The sequence below is a fragment of the Cololabis saira genome, chromosome 1 (assembly GCF_033807715.1).
Source record: "Cololabis saira isolate AMF1-May2022 chromosome 1, fColSai1.1, whole genome shotgun sequence".
NCBI classification, from domain to species: domain Eukaryota; kingdom Metazoa; phylum Chordata; class Actinopteri; order Beloniformes; family Belonidae; genus Cololabis; species Cololabis saira.
The window spans coordinates 6,968,855-6,988,959 of NC_084587.1; the positions used below are offsets into that span (position 1 = coordinate 6,968,855).

The following is a 20,105-nucleotide window of genomic DNA, read 5'->3' on the forward strand; positions in this document are numbered from 1 at the left end:
TATATTTCGGCGCGGTCTCTATACGAAATATATCCCTTGAGATGTTTTGCGAAACCAAACCTTTTTCGAAAATGTTAAAAACTTATTTTCTTAACAGCGTTATTTCAGGCGCGAATCGTTCCATCGGAGGCTTATTATGCATGTTAAATTGGCGTTATTTTGGCGGGGGGGGGGGGGTTGTTCTCGTTAGCAGGTGAAATAAATCGATGCTAGATACAGTGCAGTCTCGCAAAAAAAAAAAAAAAAGAATAAATTCAACATGCTGGAGGAAAAAAAAGAAAAAAACACAGTTTAAAGCTACATTATTCACCATTTAAGACCTGCAACGAAACTTCAGTAAGCCAACATCTGGAATGGAAGTTGAATCAAATGCATGACATTTAACAAACATATAAATACACAGTCATAAAAATCAACTCTATATACTGTATGTGCTTCACTCTGGAACAGAGACATGAACGTTTATTTGGTTTACAGTCGGACGAACGAGACCAAAAACGACCGCACGGGACGACAGCTGCACCTCCGGCGGATACAATAATATTAGAACACGAAGATAAGCAATAAAAATACAACAGTAAATGAGCAATGGCTGTTTTACACAACACGACTGGCATTACACGGAGAGAGTAAAGGGTTTGGCAAAGAGGAAAAGGGGTTTTGAAACGTCGTAACGGCGGAAAAAAGAAAGAGGACTGGTTTCTCCGCGAGCTGCTCCACGCGACTGTTGCATTGTTGTTCATCTTACGGTGCGGAGAAGTCGACGATACACTTAAACTCCCCGTGACACCGTAAACCTAATCTAAATATCCCTACTTAATCCTAGGACGTGTACGACACTAAAACACCACGACACAGAGCGGATCAGGCAGGTATTTATAGTTTAGGGCTAATCTTAAACCCGTTCTGTTAAACATCTGGAAGACTCTGGACGGAGAACGTTGGCTTTAATACGGGATTTCATGAACGTTTTCCGTCTTTTTTTCTTTACAACCGAGCAGATCGGTGAAAACCCGACCGGACGGGAATCTACTGAAACCAGAGCCGACGGTCCGTGGACTTCGCGGCCATCCGTTTTTTGTTTTGAAATTACAAAATAAAAATAGACAAATAATCCAAAATAATCCGTTCCCCATATCTTTGGTTTTGATAATAAAAAACGGAAAACGGATCGTTATCCATTTTCCGTTATCTGTTTTCATTGATGTGTTTGAAAATCGAAATTGGGAATTAAAACAGCGAGTGGAAAACTCTTTTCTCTATTTCCTGTTCGTTTCCAAGGATACTGAAAACAAGGATTGGACAAATGGGGGGATTGCACATGCGCAGTAATAAATCAAGAAAGTTTTTTTTTTTTAATGTTGAAACAGAAAATAAATCAAATACATGAGTTTAATCTGTAATCTGTCTTCACTCCGTCATGAAACTGCAGAGATGTTGTGACAGTCCGTCCAGCTGCAGCGTCCAATCAATAATCAATTACATGTACTGAACTCTAACATACTGGAAACGAATAGGAAATAGAGAAAAGAGTTTTCAACTCGCTGTTTTAATTCCCAATTTTGATTTTCAAACACATCAATGAAATCAGATAACGGATAACGATACGTTTTCCATTTTTTATTATCAAAACAAAACACGGGAAACAGATTAATCCGTGTATCATTCGTTCTTTCCATTTTCAATTGGCAATCAAAAATCAAAACATGAAAAAGTGACTGGTTATTTTGTTATCTATTTTAACACAAAAAACGGAAAAACGTCTGGTTTTTCATATTTCAATTTTAGGCACAGATCAAAAATACGCAATAGAAAAACGGGCCACAGGACTGAATTTGATTTTAATATTTAATTGGTCGGGTTTACGTGACCCGGAAATGGCTCTGTACGCGGTTCTACGTTCTATAATACATCCATGGGTTCTACATTCATGGTACGCGGCAGTTCGGGTAACCATGGCTACCATGGTGGCGCTAGAACAACAGATTAAGGATTATTTTTTAAAACCCGACCAATTAAATATTAAAATCAAATTCAAGTCCTGTGGCCCGTTTTTCTATTTCGTATTTTTGATCTGTGCCTAAAATTGAAATATGAAAAACCAGACCTTTTTCCGTTTTTTGGGTTATAATAAAAAACAAATAACAAAATAACACTTTTTCATGTTTTGATTTTCGATTCACAATTGAAAATGGAAAGAACGAATGATACACGGCTTCAGATTATATCTCTATTTTTATTTTGTCATTTCAAAACAAAAAACTGATGGCTGCCAAGTACACGGACCGCCGACGTTCGTGTTTTATCGTGAACCGTCGTGAATGGAGCGCAACGATGCAAGAACAGGTGAGAGGACGGTCCGTGGACAGGAGATGTAGGGATGGAGTCTTTATCGTAGGGTGTGTAGAGGAATGGTCACAGCATGAGTGTGTGTGTGTGTGTGTGTGTGTGTGTGTGTGTGTGTGTGTGTGTGTGTGTGTGTGTGTGTGTGTGTGTGTGTGTGTGTGTGTTGTTCATGTCTGAGTGTGTGTGTTGCGCCCGGCTGTGTCCCGTCATCGTAAACCGGCTCCGAGCAGAACCCCCTACATCTCGTGTGCCAGGGCCTCGTGCTGGGCGGCCACGCCGTTGGCCTGCGGGCCGGCGGCCGGCGCGGCCGGCGGCTCCGGCTGGCCGTTGGCCTTGGGCTGGTCGGGGGGGGCGGCGGTCGATGTGGCCGTTGGACTCGTTTAACCGGCGGACGCGGTACGTCTCGTAGTGGATGCTGCCGGTGATGTCCTTGATGTTCTGCATGTGCGTCCTGCAAAATCACAGCATCACGTTTCAGTCTTTCCGTCTTTTACGTCTTTGTTTCTCTAACAATGGATCTAAACACGGATCAAGACGGGTTCTCACCTGATGAGGAGGTCTCGCAGGTAAGAAAACTCACAATGTGCGATGTTCTCAACTGTAAAGAGAGAAAAGAGGAAACGGTGGTGTTACACAACTGAAGAGAGACTGATGGCGCTTTTACACTAGTACCTACTCAGCCCGACTCCACTCGCCTTTCCGCTTTCCCACCAGGGGTCTAACGTGCCGAGTAGATACTTTTCTGTAACTATTCTGCTGAGGTTCTAAATGGCTGAGTCGGCTGTATCTGACATCATCACACTACAGGCCACCGATTGGTCGGGGGGTTGGAGTCAGACGTCTGAGTCAGGATGTGACATCAGAGAAAGAGCGACTCCTGTTTTATTCAACAGGCAATGGCACCACAGAAGTCTGTTCTGGTCCAACTCTGAGGTGCAGATGTTCATAAACCTGGTGCTGAGGAGAGAATTAAAAAGATCTAGACGGAGATAAGGAACGACCAGATCTACCAGGAGCTCTGTCACTTCATAGCTGCTCAGCTACCAACGCACTTTTCAGCAGCGCCGAGACAAACTAAAAACAATTAAAAAGCGTCGCTGCACAACAGATTCAAATCTCGCCAAAAGTTTATAAAGGCCTGGTCCCCTTCTTAGAATTCGTCCTTACGCTGTCTTTCGATGATGTAGCTTAGTATTATTTTTGTCATGTTTACAGTGTTACTCGGATTGGTGGAAACCCTCAATTGTACTACTAACAAATGTTTGGACTAATGTGTAACCCTTAACCGTCCATATGTTATTCATCTATTTATTTATTTTAACATCATTATTGCTTTTATTATTACTAATGTTATTTTATTTGTGTACTTTATTTTATTTTTTTTTTCAATTTAATTTTTTTTAATTTAATTTGTATTTTTTTTCTTGTTACTTAAGTAACTTAAGTACTAGAGCAGGGGTGTCAAACTCATTTTGCTTGGCGGGCCGGATTTGACCAATTTTTTTCTCGCGGGCCGCACGCTCAAAATAACAAAAACGGTGCGACATTTTTTTTTTCTAATTCTTTTTTTTTTTTACTATTGTTATCTAATCCAATATCAGTTTAGTTAATTTTAAAGGAAATATGCACTTTGTTTACACTCTAATTATGTAAAATATATTTCTTCAGGATCTTTTCTTGAAATTTCTTGTTTTTTTTTCAAATTATGTAAGATACTTTTAATATCATTTTACAAAGATAAACAGAAACAAGTATGTTTTTTTTATATTTCGCTTTTTTATAGGAAATTTAATTAAAAGCAAAATCTTTCTTATTACATCCGAGAGTGTTTCTTTGTGATTTAGAGATTTTTCCAGTACAATTAAGTGTATTTATTTTTTTAAATTTGCGCGGATATTTACGCCAGTGTGCCGAAAAAGTCAGCACTTCCCTTTTAACTATTTTACTTTGTCACTATCCTCGTATTCAAAACTGAAATTCTCAGAATAAATATCTTCTATCATCTTTTTTAGCAGTGATATTTTTCCGTTCCGTCAGTTAATAAAAATAAACCACCGTCTACAAAGAAATAAAATCGGCAAATGCATTCTAGAAAAGTAAAAAAAATGTCAATCTGCTCTCTTTGTGGAATAACGATGGATTTGTAGAAGAAATATATTATGGGATATGCTGCGATTCATGGCAATTATTTATGCCTTCCTTTTTAGTAAATTAACATTTTGTTTTTTTTCCGTTGGAAACTTCTCTCTCGGGCCGCATGAAAATCTCTCTCGGGCCGCATGCGACGCACATTTGACACCCCTGGACTAGAGGAAAAGTGCCATGATATCCCTGCTGAATCCCCTCCAGGTCATCTTTAAGCTGCCATTCCTCGAACCGCCACCAGATGGCGGCCTCGCTCTCGGGTCCACTGAGGACCAGCCTCTAAAAAATGACATCTGCAATTTTTCTTAATCCCAGATAAGACATTCCTAGTCCTTTTGATTAATTTCATACATCTCCGCTCTCCTCCACATCCGAGAAGTCCAAGTAAGACGTTTGAACAAACTCCGGCTGACAAGCCGCCGCCGCCTGCAGTCGTACCGACACATGTTTGAATTATAGATTATGTCAAGGGTTGAAAATTAAATAAAGGAGGGGGGGGGGCTTTATGTAAAGCTTTGAAATCCTAGGCAGGAAATTAAATTCCCTTTGAGAGGAGGAGAGGGGAGTAACTGCTGGGCCTGCGAGCGCTGATTAGCAGCATCAAGGGAAAGTGCTATGCTAACTAATGAGCCGGTATCTCCACTCCCGCCGAGGCATCGAGGACTTCTTACATACATTTAAAAACACACGCTGGCTTTACTTTTTCCTCCCCTCAATTTCAGAGAGTAAAAAGCTTCTCCTCCTCCTACTCAGATAAAATTGCATTCGTCCAACCGTGTGCAGACTTCACTTCTCTCAGTTTACAGCTCGGCGGCAGAGTCAACAAACTAAAGGGTTCAAAATGTCTCTCTTGGGGGAGAAATAAGAAATAAAGGTGTTAAACTTAGATAAGACTTAATCCTTCTCGAGTATAAGAGCAAGAAGGAATCGGAACATCAGAATCTTTGAGAGGATCTCTTCTGTGATGTCATGAATGTCTCCTGCTCACAGGACTAAATAAAAACTCAGATATGGAAAAAGATGAATCAGAAAAAGTTCTGGGCAAATGAACAATGGAAAAATAATCGAATTTACTTTATTTATACAGGATTACAACGGCCTTTCGGTGTGCCAAAGTGCTTTATAGCAAGTAATAGATAAACGGAGGATAAATAAGAACAATCAGGGGGTTGTGTTTATATTTTGACCTCAGGACTTCCAGCAAAAGTTGATCAGTTGACCTTAGAGCTCACAGGCAGGTGGAAGCAGCTCTGCCTGTCAATCAACACGGGAGTGGGAGGAGCTTGTGGCCGCGGGAGATTGGCTGCTGACCAACACTAACAACACTTTTTTGCAGAACTTTTAACCCGTTTACATTCACTAACAAGGAGGTGGATCAGTTTCCAGGAAACCTTACCCGTTTCCAGGACATTTGACCTTTTTTCTCATTTTCCAGGTTTTCCAGGACGCGTGGGAACCAGTGTTTCCGCTAGAAAAAATTGGCACCGGACAATGTTCAATTTACCGGACAAATGTTTGAAATTCCGGTCACATAGGCTATATGAATTTATTGAGGTTAAAAATAAATCATATGCAGTAGTACGATATTAATGCAAGTCATTTAATAGTATTTTTATTGAAAAACAGGGTATTTAAAATAAAATAAGTCCCGTCAATTGACTCGCGAGCGTAACTTCAAAAAATAAATATTGCAGAAGCTTGCGCGTAACCTACGGCGTAAGGTACGCGGCGACGCGTACTCTACGCCGTAGGCTCTGCGTCGGTGCGACGCAGAACCATAAATCAACGCACACGTGGATGTCGGCGCCGCAGCTCCGCTTCCTCCCGTCTTCCGGCACCGAGAGTCGGCGCGTCCCTCCGCGGTACTCCCGGGGACTCTAGTCCCGCAGCACCAGTGAGTATTTTCACCGGACATTTTGACCGGAGAGATTATAAAATACCGGACTTCGGCATATTTTACCGGACAAAGTCCGGCAATTACCGGACAACAGAAACCCTGGTGGGAACCCTGATACTGTCTGCACAGAAGAACAAGTGTTGGCTAAACACTTGTTCACACTTGCCCCCTCCTCATCCAGACAAACACTCCCCCCCCCAACACACTTGGTGTAATAACACACTCCCTGAAGGTCTTTGGCAGCGTGATCGTGCAGCGCAGGCCAAATCTTGCAGCATGCAAGTGCGTCTAAGTGTTTTATGTCTTGCAACGTCAACCAGAAGGACACAGAAAGTCTCCTTCCCTCCCATCTTGTCCGTCTCCTTGGTTACAGATGCAGAGAAGCTTGCACAAACAGACATTAATAGTCCAACAGCTGGCACTTAACGCCGTCTATCGTCCCCAGCAGGGCCGCTTCCACATGCTGGAATCGGCCTCGGTGCCATCATTCCAACAGGCCGGGCCCGGTTATGACTGTGTTGGACCGCGGCCGTCCCAGAACCTGATTAAACCGTACAAATGGACTTTTTTACTGCAGCGTCACGCCGGGCCAAGATGTGCTGGGTTTTAGATGCGTTAAACAACCAGCAACTGGGAACGTTGTCTCTATGTTTGGGGTCAGCTTGTCTGTAAATCTGCTGGTGCAGGAGATGCTCGGATTTCACGGGACCCAGACCCAGATCAGGGTAGAACCACTCAGCTTCTGCATGTTTATATGGACTTAATTTCACATCTAGCTGCATTTGTTGGAAGTTTGAAGTGAGTAGAGCCAGGAAAATCATCAAGGACCCATCTCACCCCGGACACTCACTCTTTGAACTGTTGCCATCAGGCAGACGTTTCAGGACACTGAAATCACGCACAAACAGACTCAAGAATAGGACTCAACATAAGGCAAGGTGCCTTATGTTCCTGGCAGAGCTCTCCGTTCCCGGAGTGCAGGTTTACTCGTAGTTCCTAGAGTATCTAAATGTAGATTTGGAGGGCGGGCGTTCTGCTATCAGGCACCATTACTATGGAACCAACTTCCAATCTGGGTTAAGGAGGCTGACACCACCTCCACCTTTAAAACTAAACTTAAAACCTTTCTGTTTAGTAAAGCCTATAGTTAGTGTTTAGTAAACCTCTAGCTGGTGTTGGTAAATCTCTAGGTAGTGTAAACTCTAGTGTGTTAGAGTCACTCCTGTAGTTTCTTGTGCTGGCCCCCCCTTTTCTTCTCTTTTTTCTCTTTTGTACATGGTGCAGCATCCTCTGCCGGTGGCGAAGAGCATCTCTGAATGCAAAACACCGGATCCTGCAGCGTGGGAGTGAGAGGGGCAGGGTAACGGCCCCTCCCTGCATTGTCCCGTCTGAATAAACTTTGATTTGATTTTATTGGCCGACTCCACCCCCTAAAAAACCAGCCATCATGAACAGGAGAGGAACAAACGGTTGGACAGTATTTTCTGATATGGAGTCAATGTTTGAAAAAGATGTGAAGCACGTGTTCAGAGAGGTGCATTACCTTCGATGGTGCCCCATTTTGTTTTCCTCCCCAGAATCCTCTTCCCGTTCACCTGGTACTCCTGGTCGCTGCCCACCACGGCAAACGGGATGACCTCCTGACGGGAGCAAACAACAGCACAACCGTTAGAAGTGCTTCAAGCTTTCAGAGGCTGCTCTGCTCGTTTAAATGTCTCTGGAGCAATAATCCGTGATAAACTCGTCCAAACATTTCCCCCCGGTCTGATAAAACTCACCCTGATTTTGTCGTTGATAATCCGGTCCTCTCCATCCTCGTCAAACTCCTTCTGAGGGTAAACGTCGATGCCGTTGGCTCGCAGCTCTTCCCTGATCTACACAGAATGACACACAGGAAATAAAACCAGTTCATAATGGTACATGTTTTCTACATTAGATATAATATTTATCATTAAATATGAAAAGAAATGGCCGATTGGCAAATCATTTAAATTTCTTGGACTTTTTTTTTTTCAAAAGCTGCAAGATTTGACTTTAAAACAAAAAAAGCTGTTGTGGAAAACCCCATTAAATGCTCTTTAACACGTTTTTTTTCAACTAGGTGAATAACTGGACTGAAACTGAGTGTCTAAGTTACCAAGAATAAGATTTCAGTAGATTTAATTAAACAGTTGCATGTAAAAGGGTCAGAACATACATTAGGCGTCTTGATGCAAAATGACGATGAAACAAAGAAAGTATAATGATTTTAAGGCACAAAGGATGATTCATTTTTACAATTAAGGTAGACAAAAACATCTTTAAGGTCAGTGTTAATCTTTTTGGGGCAGACTACCAGTCTGTACACTTAGTTGGACCAAGGCTATATTTTGGTTGAATCAAGTGGCCAAGGCTAAAATTTTCCATCTCAACAACCCCCTTTGACTCCAAGATAAACATATAGATCCACTAGAGGCAATGTAAATAATCGGAGGGTCACATTCAGAAGTTAAGACGTCAAGTCGCATGTCAATCATGTTCAGAGCGAAGATAAAACATGTTCATTTTCCAGACCGACCAGACTCAGATCCATGAACTTCCCTGCGGCATGCTGCCCCCATCTGGTCTGGAGTGGCATTGCTACACACAAGCGCCTTAACCCTTGTGCCCTTTGGGTCAAGGAAGGAGGAAGGAAGGAAGGAAGGAAGGGAGGAAAGAAGGAAGGAAGGAAGGAAGGAAGGAAGGAAGGAAGGAAGGAAGGAAGGAAGGAAGGAAGGAAGGAAGGAAGGAAGGAAGGAAGGAAGGAAGGAAGGAAGAAAGAAAAGAAGGAAAGAAGGAAGGAAGAAAAGAAGGAAGGAAGGAGAAAAGAAGGAAGGAAAGAAGGAAGTAAGGTAGAAAAGAAGGAAGGAAGGAAGGGGGAAAGAAGGAAGGAAGGGAGAAAAGAAGGAAGGAAGGACAGAAGGAAGGAAGGAAAGAAGGAAGGGAGAAAAGAAGGAAGGAAGGAAAGGAGGGAGGAAAGAAGGAAGGAAGGAAGGAAAGAAGGAAGGAAGGAAGGAAGGAAGGAAGGAAGGAAGGAAGGAAGGAAGGAAGGAAGGAAGGGAGAAAAGAAAGAAGAAAGGAGGAAGGGAAAGGGAAGGAAGGGAAAATAGAAGGAAGGAAGGAAGGAAGGGAGAAAAGAAGGAAGGAAGGAAAGGAGAAAACAAGGAAAGAATGTACGAGGAGAAAAAAGAAGGAAGGAAGGAAGGAAGGAAGGAAGGAAGGAAGGAAGGAAGGAAGGAAGGAAGGAAGGAAGGAAGGAAGGAAGAAAGGAAGGAAGGAAGGAAGGAAGGAAGGAAGGAAGGAAGGAAGGAAGGAAGGAAGGAAGGGAGGAAAGAGGAAGGGAAGAAGGATAGGAGAATAGGTAATTTTGACCCAAAGACGGTACAAGGGTTAAGTATCTGACAGAACTCCAGAGAGAGGTACGACTGATGACCTGGTCTCACAAATACAACAGGCAGTCTCCTCTCGGTCCCTCATCATTGTTCCTGGGTTATATTCAGGGATGCAAACCAATCAAAATTAAATAAAAGAAGGGCATATTCACTTCTGGTTTCAGGGATTCAAAGAGGCATTCACAGCTGGAACCACTCGGGTGCAAAGTTTGATTCAAAAACTACAAATACTTTGTTTTCATGGCGAGTTCCTTAATAGGGGAAATAAAAATGTGGCCTCAGATGTTTTTGTGGCCAGTAATCTTCAGGGTCGTACTGAGCTCCTTCAGCCAACTAAAGCTTTCCGGCTACAAGCTCTGCTGCATTGGTTCCCTGTCGGGGCCCAACTGCTGTTTTTGTACTTATTGGACGATGGGATGGACACGGTGAAGAAAGGAGGAATGATGGAGGCCGGCAGGTGACGGGCCGCCTCCTGTGGACGGAGAACCGTCCATGAAAGACCGACAAAGAGGGGGATTAAACACCGAGCATTAAACCCTCGGACCAGGTGAAGCAAACAGAGCAGAGATAAGGAGATAAGGAGCCGACAGGTGTGTGTGTTCCCTCTCCTGCAGGACCACTCCATGTTTGATGAGGAGATAACTTTAACCTGTGTGCTGTCTTCAGGTCAAAATGACCTAATTCTCCCTTCCTTCTTTTCTCCATTCCTCCCTTCTTTCCTTCCTTCCTTCTTTTCTCCCTTCCTCCCTCCCTTCTTTCCTTCCTTCCTTCTTTCTTTTCTCCTTCCCTTCCTTTCTTCCTCCCTCCCTTCCTTTCTCCATTCCTTCCATCTTTTCTCCCTTCCTTCCTTCCTTCTCTCTCCCTCCCTCCCTTCTTTCTTTCCTTCCTTCCTTCTTTCCTCCCTCCCTCCCTCCCTTTCTTCCTTCCTTCCTCCCTCCCTCCCTTCCTTCCTTCCTTCTTTTTTCCCTTCCTTCTTTTCTTCCTTCCTTATTTTTTCCCTTCCTTCCTTCCTTCCTCCCTCCCTTTCTTCCTTCCTTCCTTTCTCCCTTCCTCCCTCCCTTTCTTCCTTCCTTCCTTCCTTCCTTCCTTTCTCCCTTCCTTCCTTCCTTTCTCCCTTCCTCCCTCCCTTCTTTCTTTCCTTCCTTCCTTCTTTCCTCCCTCCCTTCCTTCCTTCCTCCCTCCCTTTCTTCCTTCCTTCCTTCCTTTCTCCCTTCCTCCCTCCCTTTCTTCCTTCCTTCCTTCCTTTCTCCCTTCCTCCCTCCCTTCTTCCTTTCTCCCTTCCTTCCTTCCTTTCTCCCTTCCTCCCTCCCTTCTTTCTTTCCTTCCTTCCTTCTTTCCTCCCTCCCTTCCTTACTCCCTCCCTTCCTTCCTTCCTCCCTCCCTTTCTTCCTTCCTTCCTTCCTTTCTCCCTTCCTCCCTCCCTTTCTTCCTTCCTTTCTCCCTTCCTTCCTTCCTTTCTTCCTTCCTCCCTCCCTTTCTTCCTTCCTTCCTCCCTCCCTCCCTCCCTCCCTTTCTTCCTTCCTTCCTCCCTCCCTCCCTTTCTTCCTTCCTTCCTCCCTCCCTCCCTTTCTTCCTTCCTTCCTTCCTCCCTCCCTCCCTTTCTTCCTTCCTTCCTCCCTCCCTTCCTTCTTTTTTCCCTTCCATCTTTTCTTCCTTCCTTATGTTTTCCTCATCCCTTCCTTCCTTCCTTCCTTCCTTCCTTCCTTCCTTCCTTCCATCTTTCTTTTCCTTCTTTTCATTCTTCCTTCCTTCCTTCCTTCCTTCCTTCCTTCCTTCCTTCCTTCTCCCTTCCTTCCTTCCTTCCTTCCTTCCTTCCTTCCTTCCTTCCTTCCTTCCTTCCTTCCTTCCTTCCTTCCTTCCTTCCTTCCTTCCTTCTTCCATTCCTCCTTCCTTGACCCAAAGACAGTACCAGGGTTAATAAACCTACACGTCACCCACTCCCCCAGCAGGAACCAGAACTACGAGTCGTCCAGACGTCCAGTGCTTAATTTGTCCATGAAGAGGTCCCGGAACATCGAGAGGGTACCGGGCGGGGGGGGAAAAAAAAAATTTCCCGGGGGGGAACGCACACACAACACAACCCTCCGACTCTTTCAAATGACGTTAAATCTTTATAAACAACATGAAATTCTTGGGATTTGTTCTGTAAATGAATTTATGCATATAATTATTTTTTATACATTAAAAAAAAAAACGTTTTTATATTATTATTGTTTTATATATATACGAGAGGTGCCGGATCTGCCCAAATAAGTCCCGGAACACAGGGAGGCCAAAATCGAGAGGTGCCGGATCTTGTTCCGGCAGGATCCGGCACAAATTAACCCCTGCAGACGTCCAACCACTCACTTTCTGCTTGAAGTAGTCCCTCTCCTCCAGGGTGAGCGTGTCGGCCTTGGCGATGACGGGGACGATGTTCACCACTTTGCTGAGACGCCTCATGAACTCCACGTCCAGGGGTCGGAGGCTGCGGGGCGGAGGAGGAAACGGGAGTAAATACATCACGTTTGCACGGATCAGATCTTCTCACGGACACGGAGCTCAATCCAGGCACAGACGCCCAGATCTCTGAGGACGTTAAACAACCTGGTTGTACTTAATAAAACATCCACTTCCTCCAGCAGCAGGAGTGACAGGACTTTAGGATGTGAATGCAATGACACCAAAAAGCCACCAGGGGGCGTAAAGCCACAGGTCAAGATGAGTAAAGGGGTTTTCTCCGGTTAATCCGGCTAAACTGCAACCCAGTCACTGTGTGGGGGATAGATTCCTGGCACCCTTTAATACCTAATGAGCATCATTTAAGATAAGATAAGATAAAATAAGATAATCCTTTATTTTCTCCCTCAGTGGGGAAACTTATTTTGTTGGCAGCAGTACACTTAGCACACACATGCAGGGGAGGGGTAAAGAGAGACTAAAAAGTAAAAAAACATATATAAAATATGTATAATTACAGAAATATGAGCAGTATATACAGTAGATTGAAAGAAAAGAAACAGTGCAGAAAAAGCAGGTAGAGTGTGTGTGAGGTAGACTGGCAGATATTGCACATCTTATGTTATTGCACAAGTTATTGTCCGTTAGCTACTGAGAGCAGGCCTGGTTATACAGTCTGATGGCAGCGGGGAGGAAGGACCTGCGATGCCTCTCAGTGGTGCATCATTAAACACCACTACCAGCCCCCGAGCGCCTTCATCCTTCCCTAACAAGGCATCTTCATCCTGAAGACACCAGAGTATCTTCTTCTGGAGGCGACTTCCAGGAGGGTGAAGCACCGTGACTAGGGCTGGGCGATTTTGAACAAAAATAAAATCATGATTTTTTTTCTCTGAAAACCCGATTTTCGATTTCGATTTTTTTTTGGTAAAACTACAAAAGACCAATGGAATAAATTGTTTCAAATATTTTATCTTTATTTTTAAAGAAAAAATTGCAAACAAATTTCCCTATTGGGAATTAAGTGCAATTGAAAGATACTGTAAATCCTCCTTGAGTTTAGTAAAGTGACAACATTTACAATTTTCTTGACCGAACAAAGATGACTAGATGAGCTCTGTCTGTAATGCAGCCAGCTGCAAAAAAGGAAAAACGATTTTCCGATTTTCCTTTTTTTAACATCGATTGTGATTAATAAATCCGATTTAGATTTAAAATCGATTAATCGCACAGCCCTAACCGTGACCCAAAGCAACGATGTCTCTAACAGCCTCCACAGTGACCAGATCTTAGCAACGTTGGGAGGCGGCGGGACGGCAGATTCACGTCGTGGACGTGCAGCCGACACATGCACAGCAACTGTGTGATGTTCCTGTGTTTGAATCTACCTAAAAAAGGACCTGAGAGACTTTTTGAGGTAGTATGAATGTAGACTTGTAGTCAAGACCGACTAAACCGAGAGCAAGACACTACCAAGATCAGAGAATATCAAGACCAAAAGTAGTTCAGCTCAAGACTAAGCACATCAGCTCCATCCAGGTTCAGCTAGTTTCCATATGAGCTTGTTTTCAACTGCAGCTCAATAACACAGAGAAGTGGATGATGATGTTGAACTCACTATAAATGTTTCCATTCATCAGCTGAGATCAGATCTGTGTGGCGACTGCACTACCGCTATTTCTACACTATTGGAGGATTGACTCCAGTGCTTTTAAGGATTGACACGACTACTAACTAGTCCCAAAGTCCTAACAAAATAACCAGCCTCCAACACCCCCCTCCACCTCAGAAAAGTAGTGAATAGTAAATGTTACTGATTTAAATTGGACTTAATCTGTAGATGAAACCTCAATTTTAAATATTAAAGATACAATTATCAACTTGAACTTCCATTATTTACCATTAAAGTAATCAGATTACACCGTATATCAGCATCACTGAAATGGACCTGATGCTTAATCAATCACAACGATATGCAAATATTATTCATATATTTATTCAAACAAGGCCGTTATAAACACAGAACTGTAAATAAATACAGACACACATGCATATGCACCAAAACATTACAGGACTGTCTCAGAAAATTAGAATATTGTGATAAAGTTCTTTATTTTCTGTAATGCAATTAAAAAAACAAAAATGTCATACATTCTGGATTCCTTACAAATCAACTGAAATATTGCAAGCCTTTTATTATTTTAATATTGCTGATTATGGTTTACAGTTTAAGATTAAGATTCCCAGAATATTCAAATTTTTTGAGATAGGATATTTGAGTTTTATTAAGCTGTAAGCCATGATCAGCAATAGTAAAATAATAAAAGGCTTGCAAAATTTCAGTTGATTTGTAATGAATCCAGAATGTATGACATTTTTGTAATTGCATTACAGAAAATCACAATATTCTAATTTTCTGAGACAGTCCTGTATATGAATGTGAAGTAAACTGTACTAGAGGAGGTTCTGCTGTAAGATGTGGGTGTAATGAGGCAGAACGGCCACAGGAGGGCAGTCACGCTCTTCTCTTTGAGCTCTCCCACCCCGACCGTCTCCTCTGTGATCAGAGTGATGCCTGCACATTTACTCGGAGGGTCAAACTATAAAAGAGCTCTTTGTTTCCTTTTCTTTCTAATATCTTACTTCTGCTGAACGCAAAACCAGTTTAAATAACGGTATATTCAGCTCAGCGGGTGAACGTTTTCACCTCCCTCCTCTGACAGCCAATGATGGTGCAGAGCGCTGCCATGATTAGGCCTCTCCTCGTCCCCCTGCTCAGCTCCGTGTCCATGTTTATTACTGATTTTATTTAATTGTTTTGCCTCCAGCCGACCCCCCCCCTCGTGCCGCATGACTCTGCCCTCCAATTAGCCTCGGCAAAGGGAAGACCGGGGGGGAGGCCCGGGTTAGCCGGCAGAGGTGCCAAGTAACGAAGTACAAATACTTTGTTACCTTACTTAAGTAGAAATTTTGGTTATCTATACTTCACTGGAGTAATTCTTTTTCAGTCAACTTTTTACTTTTACTCCTTACATTTTCACACAATTATCTGTACTTTTTACTCCTTACATTTTAAAAACAGCCTCGTTACTCTATTTCATTTCGGCCTTTAAAAAAAACTATCCAGTTAAATTGCTCCATCCGGATAGAGTGAATTTGGTTGTGGTTGTTTCAGATGTTCTTGTCCAGTTTTGTTCTTACATCCGTTCCCTCAGATTCCTGCAACTAAACTTGGATGTACATTCCAATAAAGGTTAGGATAAATGATAACATGCCTCTGAAGTTTGACTTTTTGCACCATTACAATACTTATAGGCAACTAGTCATCATATCTCCTGCTCTCTTTTTTTTCTTTTTTTCTTTTTTTCCCTCTGTTTTTCCCCCATTTTTCCCTTTTTTCGCTTTTTGTTCTCTTTTTTCATATTTTTTCCCTCTTTTTTTTCTCTTTTTTCCATCTATTTTCCTCTTTTTTCCATCTTTTTTCCCTCTTTTTCTCCTTTTTCCCTCTTTCTTCTTTTTTCCTCTTTTTTCCTCCTTTTTTTCGCTTTTTGTTCTCTTTTTTCATATTTTTTCCCTCTTTTTTTTCTCTTTTTTCCATCTATTTTCCTCTTTTTTCCATCTTTTTTCCATCTTTTTCTCCTTTTTTCCTTTTTCCCTTTTTTCCGCTTTTTTTCTGTCATCATATCTCCTGCTCTCTGAAACACATGTTAATGCTCAATAGTACACATATATGGTTCTTTAATATATTTGCATTATACTAAGATGCATTCATTTTCAATGGCTTTTGTCCTTAATGGATTTTTTCCCCCTTACATTACTTTTACTTTTATACTTTAAGTAGTTTTGAAACCAGTACTTTTATACTTTTACTTGAGTAAAAAACTTGAGTTGATACTTCAACTTCTACAGGAGTATTTTTAAACTCTAGTATCTATACTTCTACCTGAGTAATGAATGTGAATACTGAAGACACCTCTGTTAGCCGGGCAGGCGTTCAAACCCTTGAAACTGGACCGGAGCCGAGGAGAAGCGTTGGAAGAGGAGAGAGGCACAAAGGTGAGGAAAGACGAGTGATGAAGCCAAAGGTGAGGAGGACAAGTGTCACGCGAAATATACATGCAGAGAGAGAGAGAGAGGCCAGAAATGAAAGGAAAGCACATGAAACCCACAGGCTGGCGGGTAACGATCTTTCCGGGTCAACGATTGTCGGATCTATTTGTGGGACATGAGCTGAATGTGTGGCGAGGCGTCCGCTTGCACGACTCAGCGCTCATGTACACACGAGCCCTGATCAACCATAAATAAAAACGATGCATACGTCTGCATGCAAGGACGGGAAAAGAAGAGCAGACTTTTAGTTTTGTACGTGATCTGTGGTCGGTGAAATGTGCAGCTGGTCACATTTTCAGTAACGAATCAGAGTCAGAATCTACAGATGAATCCGGATGCTGAAGGTTTATGAAGTTATTCTGGCATCGGTTTTCACGCTTGCTGCTGTTATTCACATGCGTTCTGTTTCTGGCACTGTGCACGTTTAATTGGGAACAGGCTCTTCTTTAAAAACACCAAAAACATGTCGTTTATCGTCCTCTGAAAATAATTCCTGATCTTTGAGATGATGTAAGATCCGCAAACGTGGACCGAACAAAAAAACTAAAATACTACTTCAAAATCTAGTCAAACTATCTTACATGAAGAAAAAATAAACATTTTCTTGACTAGAATTCTTGCAAATAGCAAATTAGTCTAGACACTACACCAAAAATAAGATGTATTTTCTTAAAAATAAGACTTCTTATCAAAAAAACCTTCTTGGAAATGACTTTAGGGAGGAGGTTTTTTAGGAGGTAAAAAAGGAGGTTTTTTGATCTAAAGTTCTGCACTAACCCAGACTTGGAAGTCCAGATGTCTTGGTTTGAGCCTCTAAAGCAGGGGTGTCAAACTCATTTTGCTTGGCGGGCCGGATTTGACCAATTTTTTTCTCGCGGGCCGCACGCTCAAAATAACAAAAACGGTGTGGAAAATTTTTTCTATAATTCTTTTTTTTTTGTTTTTTACTATTTTTATCTAATCCAATATCAGTTTAGTTAATTTTAAAGGATATATGCACTTTGTTTACACTCTAATTATGTAAAATATATTTCAGGATCTTTTCTTGAAATTTCTCGTTTTTTTTCAAACTATGTAAGATACTTTTAATATCATTTTACAAAGATAAACAGAAAAAAGTATTGTTTTTTTTATATTTCGCTTCTTTATATGAAATTTAATTAAAAGCTAAATCTTTCTTATTACATCCGAGAGTGTTTCTTTGTGATTTAGAGATTTTTCCAGTACAATTAAGTGTATTTATTTAAAAAAATTGGCGCGGATATTTACGCCAGTGTGCCGGAAAAGTCACTTCTTTTTTAACTGTTTTACTTTGTCACTATCCTCGTATTCAAAAGTGAAATTCTCCGAATAAATAAATAAATAAATCTTTTTTAACAGTGATATTTTTCCTGCAAAAACATATAATAGTAGTCAGTTAATAAAAATAAACGACCGTCTACAAAGAAATAAAATCGGCAAATGCATTCTAGAAAACTAAAAAAATGTCAAACTGCTCTATTTGTGGAATAATGATGGATTTGTAGAAGAAATATATTATTGGATATGTTGCGATTCATGGCAATTATTTATGCCTTCCTTTTTAGTAAATTAACATTTCCCGTTTTTTTTGCGTTTCTCTCGGGCCGCATGCGGCCCGCACATTTGACACCCCTGCTCTAAAGATTACTTAAAGTTGCTAATTTCAAATAAGGTACACCCGGGAAGGAGGCGGAGTCCTGTAGACGGCTGAGTCCGCCCCCCTAGAAGTTGTGGCTCTGTCATAATTTGACAGTTGTGTCCCGACATGTCTCCATTAGGGTTTTGAGTATTTGTTGAAGGACTCCAGTTGAACTCTGGGAGGATTGTTTGTACACACCAACATGAACGAGTGTAAACAAGTGTCAGCTTCCCCGCAGGCACTGGAGCAACTGTTGGCACTAACTGTACATGAACAAGGGTCGATAGTTCAGCAGTTGTGGATCATGAGCAGATGATGATTTTTTAGGGGGGGGTTGTTGTTGAACAGGGGGGGGAAACAGACGTGCAACATGTCAGCCCTCATTCACACAATCACACAAAGAAGTCCTGAGTGGACGACTGTTGAGTCACTGGTGCTGGAGACGTGAAGCAGCCGGGGGTCTGTCAGCTGTGTGTGTGTGTGTGTGTGTGTGTGTGTGGAGGGGGGGGTCTGCTACAGGCACCCACAGGGCCGCCGCAAGGGGTGTGCGAACCGTGCGACCGCATGGGGCCTCGCGCTATGGGCCGTTTTTTTTTTTTTTTTTTTTCCCCCTTATAAATATCAACAGTCACGTTCCATTACAGACCTAAATGTAAATTGTAGGCTATAATTACTATAAAATGTGCATTGTGCGGCCAGTGTGGGCTATTTCTTACTTTACAACTGTCCTGAACGCATCGGGGCCGTGAGCCAACGCTGATTGGCTGTAAAGCCTGATTTATGGTTCTGCGTTAAATCGACGCAGAGCATACGCCGTAGGGTACGCGGCGACGCACAACGTACGTGCGCGTCGCCGCGTACACTACGCCGTAGGCTCTGCGTTGGTGTAATGCGGAACCATAAATCAGCCTTAACAGTTACAGCCGATTTGCCGACCCGGAAAATTTGCTGCCATGAAGGAGATGAGCTAAACTTTAAGAGAGGACTAAGCATGTACAAAGTTTTGAATGTTACCCCGTTTTCCACGTTACCTGGATTATTTTGGGTTATGGAAGAGTCAACTACCGTTGGTGAGTGAGTGCAACCTTCATAAATCATTTCTTTATCAGAATGTTGTGGTAGCTTTGACCAGCGGCCTATTTGAATGAGCTTGGTGTTGTTGTGAACGAGACCGCCGAGTCTATTCTCTGTTATAGAGCTCAGAAATGATGTTATAGACCGCTGGGTCTATATCTATCTAAATAGATTGTGTAATTTTAGACCAGTTATGTTTTTTCTGTATTTAAGCTGTATCAAGGATGGAACTGAGTCAGTCCGTGACTATCTGAGTTTTCAGCTCCATGTGATTGACAGCTGTCAGGCCTATGTGTGTGTGTGTGTGTGTGTGTGTGTGTGTGTGTGTGTGTGTGTGTGTGTGTGTGTGTGTGTGTGTGTGTGTGTGTGTGTGTGTGTGTGTGTGTGACTTTACTCTGCTTTCTGCAGCATAGGCCTATAGGCTTGGCTCAATAAAAGTGAGAATAAATGTTGTTTGATGGGTAGGATGAGGTGTTGTACTGAGACCCGCGCTCCGCCACTGGAGGCAGGGGAAGGTATCCAGTATTTTGCTAATTGGAGAGTTAAAATTGCGCATATAGACACCCGATCTGACCCGAAAAACCCACGCGTGAGCGTAGCGAGCGCAAGCGCACCCCCCGGCCATTTTGCACAGGGCCTCGCAAATCTCCCAGGCGGCTCTGGGCACGCAGATACAGATACTGAATAGTGGCTCTTTTTAATCCACAGAAACATGATAAACGAGAGGCAGATGAGCTCGGAGGACGATGGGAGGGAATGACTTCCACATGTGATCAGCGTCGGGGATGAGGAGACCAGGGGGGGTCTGACTAAATCTCAGCGGCCCTGGGGGGGCAGGACTCACCAGTGGCCGGTGGGAGGTATGAAGTATATGCAGCAGTGCACCCTGGAGTCGGGGATCCTCTTCTTCCGGTTGATGTTCACCTCCTCCTGCAGGTACGCCTCGTACTGGTCGTTGATGAACTTCATGATGGGCTGCCAGCTGAGAGAGAGAGAGAGAGACCAACTCTGAAGCAGCCCAAAC

At 42.6% G+C, this 20,105-nt stretch overlaps 1 protein-coding gene across 1 annotated transcript in view; it reads right to left on the reverse strand.

Annotated features, from left to right (window-relative positions):
- Positions 1-2,451: 2,451 nt before the first annotated feature.
- Positions 2,452-20,105, reverse strand: part of septin9b (septin 9b) — a 141,952-nt gene continuing 124,298 nt past the window's right edge. Inside the window, 7 exon segments of the mRNA XM_061733106.1 lie at positions 2,452-2,705; positions 2,707-2,797; positions 2,893-2,944; positions 7,932-8,028; positions 8,167-8,262; positions 12,148-12,265; positions 19,926-20,063. Of these exon segments, the coding sequence (XP_061589090.1) occupies positions 2,583-2,705; positions 2,707-2,797; positions 2,893-2,944; positions 7,932-8,028; positions 8,167-8,262; positions 12,148-12,265; positions 19,926-20,063 (715 nt within the window). The 3' untranslated portion in view covers positions 2,452-2,582.